Source organism: Gossypium arboreum, chromosome 10, assembly GCF_025698485.1.
Source record: "Gossypium arboreum isolate Shixiya-1 chromosome 10, ASM2569848v2, whole genome shotgun sequence".
NCBI classification, from domain to species: Eukaryota; Viridiplantae; Streptophyta; class Magnoliopsida; order Malvales; family Malvaceae; genus Gossypium; species Gossypium arboreum.
In genome coordinates, this window is record NC_069079.1 from 118,731,602 (window position 1) to 118,745,473 (window position 13,872).

Below are 13,872 nucleotides of genomic sequence, written 5' to 3' on the forward strand. Positions count from 1 at the left end.
GTAATTGGAATAAAAAAAGCACCGTTGGGTGCTTGACCCACTCATTTTGGCTCAAAGTGGGGGATTTGCGTATTGAGTCCTCCTCTTTTGTGCTGACTTGTAATTAAAACCTGTTTATATTTTCCTTATTTTTTTAAAATTGTCCCCGAAACTTGTGCGTCATTTCAATTTAGCCCGCACCTGGGCACAACATTTTGGGATTTGGACCATTTGCGCTTTCGGTCCCCGCGGATTTGCCCGTATTGCGCTTTGGCCCTTATCTTACTTTCCATGTTTTTTATTTATTAGTTGTCTCTTTAGTTTTTCTCTCATTTCAATTAAGTTTTAGTTCATATATTATTTTGAATTATTTTATTAATTTTGCACTGTTCCAGTTTGCCATTTTATACTTTTTGTTTTTGTTTTCTCTCCTAATTATTTTATTTCACAATTTATTTATTTTAAAGTCTTTGTTTTATATTCTTATGTGTTCTAAAGATATTTTAATCCTATTGTACATACATTTACATTTTTAAAAAAAATTCTAAATATATATCGTTGATTCATACTGTTTTATGTAAATATTGTTCTTTTAAATGTATTTATATGTATATATATCTTCTTTTGAATTTATTTATGTATATATTATTGTTATATGTGTATTCTCTATAAGAATCTATTTATATAGTTCACTTCCTATAAAAACCCTATTTTATTGTTTTTATTATGTCAAATGCTTTTACTATTTATACTTTTATATATATATTATTTATATTAAGTTTTTTTCCATGTTTATTATGTATTTAGATAGATATATATTATTTTGTATATCATTTGCCTTTTTTACATACATTATTCATTTAGAAATTTCATTTATACATTTCTTTTATATATATTATTATCTTTAGTTTCTTGGTCTATTTTAAACTTTCATGTAGATTACTTATTCTAAGTTTTATGTATATTGTTTGCATATTGATAATCCTAAATTCCATTTCCTTTGTATCATTCATTTGTTTATTTGTTTTAGAAAATTTGTTATATATTATTTGTGTCAATTTACTTGATATGTCTTTAAGTTCGCTTTTAATTCATTAGATGTTAATATTGGTATATGTATAATATATGATGTGTTCACCGTTGCACGCGCCCAAATTCGTTCCTTTTAAAATTCCACATAATGGCTATTCATTTGTATAATATTTTATCCATGTATATTGACTTTCTTTTTCATATATTATCGTATTGTGGTTCAAATTTCAGCATTTTAATCGATATTGATCTTCTCATTTTTATTCCAAATAAACCAAATAAAAAGCATTTTGAATTGGTCTTATAATTTATCAATTTTAAAAAACCTCTAAAACAAAGGTAATGTTTGGCGTTTGGAAATTTTGGAAATCGTGCCCTAACGTGCTGGGTTTCGATTTTTTGCTTGCCCAAAATAGTCAAATATTCCTTTTAAAATTTCATTCATGTTTTCTAAAATTTAAAATAGGGCAATGTGCTATGTTTAGAAATTCGGGAAATCGTGCCCTAACGTGCTGGGTTTCGTTTTTTCGTTAGACCAAATGATTGAATACCCTTTTCGTTGCGTTTTGGAAGTTATAAGGTGATATCAGTTTTTGGAGGCTTAAAGTATCGTGTCCTAACGTGTTGGATGTGGTATTTTATTTCTTTGAAACGAGTGAATTTTAAAATCCAATTCGAGTTGATCACACATTTTTAAAGGAATCGTATTTTGGCAGTTTTTTCTTTAAGTTTTCAACGATAGGACGTTAAATAATCAATTGGTACCAATTTTCGGCGTTACGAGGGTGCTAACCCTTCCTTGTGCGTAACAAACTCCTGAACTCATTCTCTCAATTTTCGTAGACCTAAAATTATTGTTTTAATAAATCAAATATTTTATTAAAATGATCAATCTCAAGGTGATCCGATTACACCTCAAAAAGATCGGTGGCGACTCCATAATTCTTTTTTAAAGTCCATTCCTATTTTTTTCAAACTTTTAAAGATGGTTTCGACAGTAGGTAATTATAATTTGGGTAAATTACATCAACAGTCTCTCAATTTTGATGTAACTGACCAAACTATCACTCTAATTTCAATTCAGTCACTCAACTTACGAAAAATAACAAATTAGTCATTTTAAACATTTTCCATTAAAGACCTAACGGAAAAGTGGCATTGCATCCTATTGTGTAAACGATTCAATTTAAAACCTTAGTTGGGCTGGGCAGTAAAAGAAGAAGAAGAGAAAAATTCTAAAGTGGTTCAGCAGCAGCATAAGGTTGTGGACCGCGATGACAACTGTGGGGCAAGCTTCACAAAGAATAGTTTCAGTGACAAGAACAGTTGAAAGCTCTTATTCACCGTATTCGGCCAAATGCACCATCTCATCTCAGGTCATCTCCATTTTTTCTTCTTCTTCTTTTATTGTTAACTAGCCATGTCGATAGCTCGGATCGTAGAGTATTTGTACCAGATGCTTTGGATGTAGAACTTGCCATGGTTTAAGGATAAAATGATGCAGTTGTTGCTGTCACAGTTGAGTTTGAACCGATGGTCATCGCATTTGGGAGGTTGGGTTGATAATTGAAAAAGGTAGCATGTGACAGCCCAAAATAGACCCTAGCCGGAATGTGGTTTCGGGACCACAAAACCGAGGCATAACAATAATTTAAAATTTATTTCGATGCCTATAATATGTGTGTATTCATGTATGACATTTTTTGATGATTGATTTAGTGTTATAAAGGTGAATTCCACTAGAAAGGACTTAGTAGTGAACTTTGAAAATACGATAGGGAAAGGGGTGATGACTAATTAAAGCATGCATGCAAAATAATGGACTTGCATGTCAAATTCCCCTTTTACAAGTAATGGCCGCCATGACAAAGAATATGGGTTAAACATGTCATGAAACATGTTTTGTTGGGCATTAGGGAGAAATAGTAAACAAATAAGCATGGGTAAGAAAAGAATGAAAAAAATGTGTGTGAGAGAGTGGCATACCCCATTGCCGTGCAACCAAGAAGAGAAAAACAAAAAATTTGTTCATGCTTGCTCTCTCCTTTTGGCCGAAAATACTAAGAGGAAGAAGGATTTTGCTTCATTTCCTTTGTTTAGAAGAGATCTAGAAGGTGATTTGGCTAAATTTGCATCAAGATTAAGGTATGTATGAGGTTGTGTTGGGAGTTTCATGCATGTTTTGGTTGCTAACTTGATGTGCATGTTAGCCATGGCTCAAATCTTTGGTATGCCATGGAAATGGTATTTGGCCAAAGTTGTTATAGTGATAAAGCCATTGCATGCTAAGTGTGAAGCTTGATGATGATGCATGCAAAGATGGATTGTCTACTCTTGAGTAAGACTATGAGTTTTCTCTTTGTTTTATTATGATTGAAGTTGAAAAGGAGCATGATTGTCATATTCGCCATGATGCATTCTTGAGCATGATTCATGCTTTTGCATGTTAGTTGAAAATTTGTGTTTTGGATGGCTATGGACACCTTGAAAATTCGCCATGCTCATATATGCATATATATGATTGCACATTATGTTTGGTTATGAACTAAGTGATGAATATATTGGTTTAAAGAAGAAAATGTGGAAGAATGCTTGTGAAATTGCAAGCACAATTCGGCCTAGCACACCTATAAGTGCTTGATGCTATATTATAAGTTTTGGGCCACAATGTGCAAAGCATTAATTAGTAAATTGCATGCTGTTTTTGTGAGGTATTAAGTGCAAATTTGACCTCAACATGTACATGAATATTCGGCCTTGGGTAGCCTATTGAAGGCCTTAGCATTTCCTTGATGCTCAAATAAATTGTATTGAATTTGCTTGATGTAGTATAAAATGTGCATGACCATTGTGTATTCAAGCTAAAGAGTGGCCATATGACCATTTAAAATCCTTGTCATATTCGCCATAAGCAAGCACAATGAGGTTTTAATAAATTGAACTTGTTTGAATTAGCTCAAGAGCTAAGAGGGCCACAATTGGACAAGGGGAAGGAAAAGGTGATCGAATAGCCGAAAAAGCCGTTCAACAACATCCGAGGTAAGTCCTCAAGAAGTGACCTTACTTGAATTATGTGAGATGAAGTATGGATGTGTATGATTATTGATTTATGTGTGTGTATGAGAAATTGAATGATACCCGGCTAAGTCCCGGGCGAATATGCTTGTGACTATAATTGCGTTTGAGCCTCGAATGTGAAAATGAATTATGTATGTCCAATGATAATTGATGTATGTGTTCATGGGAAATTGAATGATATCCGGCTAAATCCAAGACAATTATGCTGAAATTATATCCGGTTAAGACCAAGGCAATTGTGCTAGTGGCTATATCCGGCTAAGACCCGAAGGCATTCGTGCGAGTTATTCTATCCGGGCTAAGACCCGAAGGCATTTGTGCACGTGATTATATCCGGTTATATTCCGAAGAATCTTGGGCTGGAGGTGAGTGTTGGTTGCTGTAATGAATTCAATCAGTACACTCGAAAAGCCCAAAGGATAAGGTACGTTATATGTGCATTGAAAGTCGACATGTTTGAGCAACATTCGCTCAATCGACTAATGAATTGATTGATACTTTGTGAAATTATATAATGATGAAGTGTGAAGTAAGAATGTGTATAAATGAAATGATGCATTTGGCTATGTGAATGTATTGCTGTAATTAGAGTTGATTATATTCCTTGAGACTTACTAAGTATAAAATGCTTACCCCATTGCTTTGGCTCTCGGTTTTTGTTAGATTTCGTCAAGCAATCGGATTTGGGATCGTTGAAGTCAAGTCATCCACACTATCAAGCCTCCATTTTGGTATAAATTTTGGTTGAACTTAAGATGGCATGTATAGGACTACCTCATGTTTGTTGAATATGTTGTAATGTAAGTATGTACGGCCATGCGAAAATGGCTTGAAAAGGAAGCATGAACTTAGACTAATTGTGGTTTGTATATATATATTCGGTGTCATGATGTGGCTATGGCTTGGAATTAGGAATGTTGGTTATATGATCAGCCATTGGTATGGTTAAAATGATCATATATGAACCTATGTATGGCAAGACTAGTTGATTCATGGAGACTACCAAATAGGTAAGCCCTACCTTAAAAACAGATGCTGCCAGCTGCAGTGGCGTGAATGTGAAAAATCACCAAAATTCATAGGAATGGAATTAAATAGTGAATAAGCTATGTAAATGAACCTTGATGAGTCTATTTTCTTATGGAAGAAACGAAATGGTCATAGGAGTTACAGGTTAAGAGATATTAAAGCTATTGTGAGACAGGGCCAGAATGGTTTCTGGGTTCCCTGTCGCAACTTTAAAAATTCACTATAAATTATCCAAAAAGAACTAGGAGACATACCTTATATGTACAGATTCCATTTTGAGTCTAGTTTCATTAGAAACAAATGGCACCAGCATTAAAGCCCTGTACAGAGAGATATTCAAGTTATACCGCGCGAAGGTCAGAGCAGTCAATCCCTGTAACATGGGTGACTTTAACTAATAAACTGTACCAATTGGCCCGACCAAAATTCTAGAAATAAATCCATGGATGGATATATGAGTCTAAATTCAGGAAAATTTACGAAATCAGTTTCGAGTTTTGAAACTCGAGATATGATTTTAAGGCGACAGTGACGCAGTTTTTCCAGCCTGACTGGAAATATCCAATGGATGGGCAAAACAAGTGAACTTGGCTTGCTAACCCCTCGTGTCCGACACCGGCGATGGTCTCGGGTTCGGGGTGTTACATAGCAAATTGTGGCATTTCCACAAACAGTTAGATTGCAATATTTATTTCTAGTTTTGGCAATACACGATTGGAAGTTGTGGTTTGGTGACACAACAATGACAGCCATGAGGGCATAGATTGAAAGTTGTGGTTTGGGTTTTGGCATGGTAAAATTTGAATGGGGAGAAATTAGAAGGTAGAGGAGACAAAAGAGATTGATGGAAGAGTGGAGTAGATGACCATATTTGAAAATAGAGATTATTAGGATGGAGAAGAAGTATAAATATATTAGGCTATGTACGCAAAAAATAAAAATATTGGGTCATTTAGGACAAAAAAATAGTTATTTAACTTTGCCTCGTCTAATGTGACAAGTTAACTTGCCACTAATTGGCCAAGTCAGCGGTTCCGTTAAATGTTAATAGGTGATTGATTTATCACTTTTTGATAATATTAATGATTAATTTATTATTTTTTGAAAATTAAGTAAATGAATTAAAATTAGAGGGAGCATTCCGTCAAAACTGAGTGAGCATTGATATAATATACACTCCAAAATTTCACTATCATATAAGTAAAACTAAAAAAAATAAATAAATGAAATAGGAAATAAATAAATAAATAATAACAAGGGTCTCTTTATTAAAAAAAAAAAAAAAAAAACTTTGAAGACTGTCCACGACACTCTTTGATTCCAACAGAAAATGTCCTTGTTTTTTTGGTTCAAATCCTTAGTATTTCTTTAACTTTCCGATACTGCAGGTTTATAATGAAAACTACGAGTAATTCAATCAATTCAAACCCAGAAGCTTCTCAAAGTTTAATCAACAAAATCTACGGCGTTTTCTCAAACAATGACGCCCGATTTTCGTTCCCGATTTCGTCTTCCAGGACTACCGAAATGGAGTTGGTTCGAGGCGTTGTTCGAATGCTGCAAGGCTTCTCGAGTTCCTTGTTTTCTTGGGACGAAAAGGGGCGGCGATTTTGCGTCAGAAATGGGATTTACGTCCCCCATTTGTCTCAGTCAAGCTTGGCCGTAATCCTCAACCAATTCATGTACGCCGCTACGTGTCTTGGACTTGTGCAAATTGCGGTTTCTAAAGTGGAATCGCAGCTTAGATCTCCTCCTCCCACTTTGAGAGCTTTTGCTTCCTCGGTTTCTTCTTGGCTCAAGGTCATAATTTGCTCTTCTTTTTCTTTTATTCTTGTTTTATTGATGAAAGTTGATTTCAATTGGGTTTTCTAAGCAAATGTAACATTCGATTGTTGACCCAATACTTTTTTTTTTTTAAATTTATAATTTGTCTGTATATATCCAAATTTTTTGTTTGAGTTTCTGTTTAGATAGAATACATACATTATAGTTGATTAAGAAGGACTAGTGAGTATAATATGCAATACCCGTTATTAACATATATATATTTTGATATAGAAGTAATAACCTTAACATTAGGTTTTTTTATGTAACATTCAATTATTAATCCAAACTTTAAAAAAATTATGATGTATATATCCAAATGTTTTTTTTTTGAGGTTCTGTTTGGTAATGATAGACTCTTAGTAAGAAAACACACACGCACAAATAATTGATTAAGATGGACTTGTGAGTAAAATATGTAATACCCCGTGATTAACATAGTTTCCATATATAGAGAAATAACCATAACCGTTGATTTATCTTCTTCTAAAAAGTTACTGCTACATTGTTTGATTTTGCATCTAGAAGCGTATTTAGTTAAGATGTTTTTGCCATCATATAGAAAGGTTAAATTGTCTTGTGTTGGCATGAATTCTTTGAAAGCTTAGTCAAATTGTTATGTCTAGAGCAGAGGTTGCGTGATATTGCTTTGAACGAAGAAACGAAGATCAGCAGTTCAAATGTGGGATCTACGCTGACCTTGCTGGGATTAACAAGTTCTTTATCAAGGTTGGTATGTTTTGTCTTACAAACTTTCACCTGAACAAACTCTAGGCATTTAGTTTTGTTTTTCATTATTCTCAGTTTTTTGAGTTGTTGCCATTATGGTATTTGTATTGAAGAGCACCTGCAGTTTAGAATAATTTTGAGTGTTAGATATAGACATGTTTACAGATAAATTTCAACTCCATCTCCAAGATTATTTTCTTTCTTTTTGTCAATTAATAGGATTATTTGTCTTATTATATTGAAAATTTCTGATTCTTTTTCAATGATATTAGCCTTTGTTCAGGTGCTGAATATCTATTGCAAATAGTTCATGGAGCCATTCCCCAAGCATACTTTGAGCCTACTTCGAATATTTCAGCTGCTGACATTGCTACTTATATCCTTGACTATCTCTATATAAAGCTTGATGAAGCATGCCTCGTACAAGGTGGTGAGGTTGTATCTATTTTCTCATTGTTGATTACTGTTCTTGATTCTCCACATTTGTATGAACATCTGACAAATATTAACTTTGAGCTCATGCTAATTTCAGGGGGATGAATATAAGATGCTGATTCATATATTTGTTGGAAGCTTACTACCATACATTGAGGGTCTTGATTCTTGGCTTTTTGAAGGGACACTGGATGATCCTTTCGAGGAGGTAACTTTGATTCAAGCTGAAATTTATTCTAAAGCCTGAAACAATTTCTTCAATTTAACATCTCTCAGAAATTCTTTTTGGCACATGAACTCATTCTTTTTGTGAATGATTATGATAGTTTGCAATTAGAGTTCCATTTTGCATTAAATGTTAGCGGGACTCTAGTATGCTTCATGTCTCTGACATATGTACTGTTGACATAATAATACGAAGTTGCAGTATCTTTACACGAGGGGGATTAGGTGGTTTTCCATGATGCGTTTCTATTTACAGGTTCAAATGCATTTTTGCAAGTTCCTCACTGAATTCCCAGTTATTGTCTTTTGTCTCTTGTGGCAGATGTTCTTATATGCTAATAAAGCAATCTCCGTTGATGAGCCTGAGTTCTGGGAAAAGAGTTATTTACCAAGGATAATGCAAAATTACAATCTAAAAGTTGACCCCTCTGCCCCAAATTATAGCCATGATTATGTACATGGGATGAGTAACAAAAAGGAAACTACTGAAAAGGAGTTTGTTTCTACATTTGGTTCTGTGAAAGGAAAAGAACAAAACAATAGAGACCTTATAGTGTGTCCTTTATTTATTAAGGACATAGCAAAATCAATTGTTTCTGCTGGGAAATCATTGCAGCTGATCCGTCATGTTCCTATGGCATCAACAGTGCCTTCTTGCAAAAATAGTGATAAAGTAGATGATGGTTCTGGGAATTATAATGATTGTGATATAAATAAGATGAACCATTGGCAGGGCATGGCAGGGGTAACTTTAGCTGAAATCTTTTGTGTGTCTTTAGCCGGCCTTTTAGGCCATGGTGATCGTATCTCTCGATATTTCTTCGAAGGTGACCAATGCAAAGCAGAGACTATTTCTTCCTTGTCTTCATGTATGAAAGAACAGATTATGGAATCTGGTACTGATGGAGCCTTGCCACCTTCAACATTCTCAGAGAAAATCTGGTATAAGTTCTTAGTTAACTCATTGTTAAAGAAAGAGGTTTTAGATATAGAGCCTGCAGATGAGGATTCTTGTTGTTTCCCTGATATAAAAGCAGAAAATGTGATTGTAGGAATTGAAAATAAATATTTGTCCCAAAGATCTTTTTTTCCTGAAAATCCAGTCATTACTGTTTGTCAAACATTGCTCGACAAGAACAGGAATTCATGGGAGGCACTGAACTTGTCACAAAAGTTTTGCTTACCCACTTTAAATGATGAATGCTTAAGAAAAGCTGTTTTTGGAGAAAAAAGGGAGAATGTTTCTGGACCTCATGGAACCAACTATATGTTTGGTTTCCAGTTTAGTGAATCTGAACATCTTCGTGCCCAGCATGAAACTAAGTTGTTGGAAGTTTTGTTACCCTTTCCTACTATTCTTCCTTCTCTACAGGTATTGCTAGACTGATGTTTTTTAAACTCAATATGTGATGTAAACCCCATGCAAGCATTTTTCAAATGTAACTGAATCTGGAAACAGGATAATATCAGCATGTCAAAGCTCTTACCTTTCCAGAAGAATAGCACCCTTTCATCAAGTGTACTTAGCTGGATTCAAACTGTTCAACCAAGAATTAGCCCACTTCCTACAGTTATAATGCAGGAATGTCTGACTGTGTACATCAAGAAGCAGGTAAATTGTTGAAATATGCCTTTGTTATTCACATTTTTTTTAGTTGAACATTTTTATAAATCTAAATGTTTGGATATAATGTCATAGGTGGATTATATTGGCGGCCTTATTCTGTCAAAGTTAATGAATGATTGGAGATTAATGGATGAGCTTGCAGTGCTGCGTGCCATATACTTGTTAGGTTCAGGTATGATATGGTTTGTTAACTTCTAATGTATATTGGTTGCCATATACTTGTTTGTGCTGCAAGCGGTATACTATATCTCTGACATTTCCTTCATACCTTCCTTTCAGGTGATTTGCTGCAACACTTTTTAACGGTGATATTTAATAAGTTAGATAGGGGAGAAACCTGGGATGATGATTTTGAGTTGAACACAATATTGCAGGTGAATACTTGGTGTAACAATTTAGTTTTTTAGAATCCTTCGTATATTTTTGGATGCCTAATTTGTTGCTTTTGTGCACATTGCAAAGATGCCAATTGCCACCCTCGGTCATGCAATGTACAATTATCTGCTTTGCAGTTGTTCAATTTCTATATTACTTCTATTGGGATAATGTTATACATCCTTATAAACCACAGGAATCCATTAGAAACTCAGCTGATGGTTCGCTATTGAGTGCACCGGAGTCTTTGGTGGTGTCCATTTCCAAGACTCATGGTTTTGATAGTGATGAGCTAAGTAATAAAGCTACTGTTGCTTCAACTCCTCGTAAAAGTCGTTCGCAAAGCTATGGAATTGATGGCCTTGATTCTCTGAAATTCACTTACAAGGTCCATTCCTGAGACCAATAGTTTCTTCCCTAATTTTAATCCATTCTGCTTAGCAAGTGTGTAATGTCCTTTATATACATGCACTGGATGTGGCAGGTCTCTTGGCCTCTTGAACTGATAGCTAATTCAGAGGCAATTAAGAAGTATAATCAGGTGCTAATCTCATTTTGGTTGTAAGGTGTTTTTATCTAGAAATATGCTTGTTCCTCAAATATTTTATGTAATGTAGGTCATGGCCTTCTTGCTGAAGGTCAAGCGGGCAAAGTTTGCACTTGATAAAGCTCGGAGATGGATGTGGAAGGTTATTTTAATTTTTTTTGAGAGTGTTCTTCTATCAAACAATCATTGTTTTCTCCATGTTAGTGCATGTTCACAAAGAACACATAAACATGTGCTTGTGAGAACCAATCATGCAGTTGTCACTATTTCTTTGATTCATGAGTCAGTCTTTGATGATTCTATTTCCAGGATAAAGGCACTGTAAGAAACAGCCGCAAGCACCATTGGTTAGTGGAGCAAAAACTCCTTCACTTCGTTGATGCTTTTCACCAATATGTGATGGACAGAGTAAGTTCTCTTTTTGAAATTGGTAGAGTAAGATATCGTTTATTTTATAACTTTTGTCTACTGTTTTTTTTTCCTTAAAAGTTTTTTCCATTTTTCTGGTTCTCTCTAATTTTTTGTGCTGATTGATTGTCCAAGAAATGTTATGGTAGATTTCCGGTAATTACACAAATGAAAAATGAAAAGAAAGGACAAGTAGCAACCATCTGGTTGAATATAGAAAGAAACATGCAGTTAAACCATGTTATTCACAAATGGCTCAAGACATAACTTGAATGCCCATAAATAAGAGATTAAGATAGCTAAGTCTGAGCCATAGTTTCCAAAGGATTCAGGTATTAGCAACTTAGCTGATGTAGAAATTTAGAACCAAGCTATAAGCTTAAAAAGGTAGATAATTTCATTTCAAAGGCTAAATGGAGTTAGCTTTAACCTTTTTCATTGTATAAGGGAATCACTATACCAAGTATCATGCTTTAGTCACTCTTCAGATATAAATATCCTCAATATCACTTCTCAAAATTTCCTCAAATGAAATATGACCATCCATTCTTGGATGGAGTTTCGAATTAAGTATAAATTTATAAAATTATGAGCTGCAGACTTGATAAATCATTGAATGTATGGCTCCCAGAAATAACTGGAATATGTCTTAACATTTCACGACATCAAGAAAACCTTGTAAGAAAAAATGAAACGTATATCTTATTGTTGCATCATATCTGTTTGTAGAATCCTCTTTGCTTATCCATATGTTGCAATTGTTTGGTGCTTTTATAGCAGGATGTGGTTTCTATAATTTGTCTGTGGGTCCTCTCTGTGATGGATGAAATGAGTTAAATCAATGTTTAGCAGACCTCTCTAACACTGGAGATCCAACTCTTTTATTTTAACACAACAAAATTGCTAGTTTTGTTGCATTTCTATTGTGTTCCATTCTTAGGAATTATACTGTTACAACATGGATGGATTATTGAGAACCTAAATGCGTGTATCTATCTTTTGGGTTTCAAATTAAGTTTCATATATCGATGACAATATTGATACCACCTCAGTTGTTTGATCAAGAGGCTTTTCATGTTGTAGCAGCTGATTTCCATATATAGATTTGTTTGAATTAATTACAAAATATAACAACTGTTCAAGGGTCATATTCTTTTTCTAGACAAATATTGTTAGCAGGCCGATTTCCAATGTATCATGATGCAGAAGTTGTAACAACTGTTATAGTAAGCTTTGCCTCAGGAGAGAAAAACTTAGTGTGGTGGAACCATAGGGTAAAACAAGTAAGAAAAATACTGGCAGCAGCTGGGTCTCTGACTAGCTTTTGGTAATCAGGTGTATCATAGTGCATGGCGTGAACTTTGTGAAGGAATGGCAGCAGCTGGGTCTCTAGATGAGGTTATAGAAGTACATGAGGCCTACTTATTATCAATTCATCGTCAATGCTTTGTGGCTCCAGATAAGCTGGTAGGATCATATATTTTTATATTTGTAATCTTTTAAAAATCATGATTACTCTTTGTAGGTTGAAAAGGTTTGAGGAGTTACATTTGATTATTGCTTAATGATCTCGTTGATTTTCAGTGGGCTTTGATTGCAAGCCGAATCAACAGCATTCTTGCACTAGCCCTGGACTTTTACTCCCTACAACAGACTTTAAGCAGTGCTGGAGCAGTTTCTGCAATTAAGGCCAGATGTGAAATGGAAGTAGACCGGGTTGAGAAGCAGTTTGACGATTGCATTGCTTTCCTCCTTAGAGTACCCTCTAACCCTTTCCAGTTGCTTTAGCCTTTTATTTGAATTCAGGGTTTCTATAGTTTGCATCTCATTCATGTTTGCCAAGAATGCTAAATGCATTCAAAGAGACCAACATGCATCCTTACTTGTGAATACTATGTTTTTTTTTTCAGAAAGCATGAAGAAATTTTAGTTTAGGGAGCTGAAAAATATAATATCCTAAATTGGACTCTCTAATCCAAAGGCTGTCTTCAAAATGCAGGTCCTGTCTTTCAAGCTCAATGTGGGGCACTTTCCTCATTTGGCTGATCTGGTTACTAGAATTAATTACAACAATTTCTACATGTCTGATGGTGGAAATTTGATGACTGCCCCTAGCTCTGAAACTGCTGCTGCAAGACTTGGGAAGGCCTTTGCAAGTTGAACACAATACAGTTGATTCTGTTACTTATGGTGACTGATCTCCAAACCAGGTATGATCAAGGCAATTTGAATGATAAGTCTCTAAAGCTGCTCATACATATGATCTTTGAGTTTGTTATAGACAAGGTGAGTTTAAAGAAATCAATTAGTTTGGCAGTGGGGGTATATTCTTTGCATCTAAATTTTGGAGTTGATCAACCGTCTGCCCTTGCAGTCCGATTTTGTAATTGAAATCCTGGTATAAAAAGTACCATGTTTTCGTTAGATTTCAGGTTGTTGATGTTGTGGAAATGGTATGGGGTGGTGTTTTGTTGATTTTAGGCAGTTTGCAACATGTTGATATTACGTCCTGATTTTACTTAATTTTACATGTTCATGATAATTGTTAACGTCATCATGAATGTTCTCTTGAAGTTCACCTGAA

At 34.6% G+C, this 13,872-nt stretch overlaps 1 protein-coding gene across 1 annotated transcript; it reads left to right on the plus strand.

Annotated features, from left to right (window-relative positions):
• The first annotated feature begins 6,333 nt into the window (after window positions 1–6,333).
• LOC108489701 (uncharacterized) lies at window positions 6,334–13,872 on the plus strand. The gene is made up of 15 exons (XM_017794404.2): window positions 6,334–6,918; window positions 7,574–7,671; window positions 7,944–8,106; window positions 8,204–8,314; window positions 8,654–9,703; window positions 9,791–9,943; window positions 10,031–10,130; window positions 10,238–10,332; window positions 10,530–10,721; window positions 10,818–10,874; window positions 10,951–11,022; window positions 11,190–11,288; window positions 12,624–12,755; window positions 12,873–13,046; window positions 13,288–13,872. The coding sequence occupies exons 1-15, from the start codon at window positions 6,514–6,516 to the stop codon at window positions 13,447–13,449; spliced, it is 3,063 nt and encodes a 1,020-aa protein (XP_017649893.1). The 5' UTR covers window positions 6,334–6,513; the 3' UTR covers window positions 13,450–13,872.

Coding starts and splice junctions, on each gene's coding strand:
- LOC108489701 (XM_017794404.2), top strand. CDS start 6,514: ATGAAAACTACGAGTAATTCAATCAATTCAAACCCAGAAGCTTCTCAA. Junction 10,333..10,529: donor AGTTGAACACAATATTGCAG/GTGAATACTTGG, acceptor TATAAACCACAG/GAATCCATTAGAAACTCAGC. Junction 11,289..12,623: donor ACCAATATGTGATGGACAGA/GTAAGTTCTCTT, acceptor TTTGGTAATCAG/GTGTATCATAGTGCATGGCG.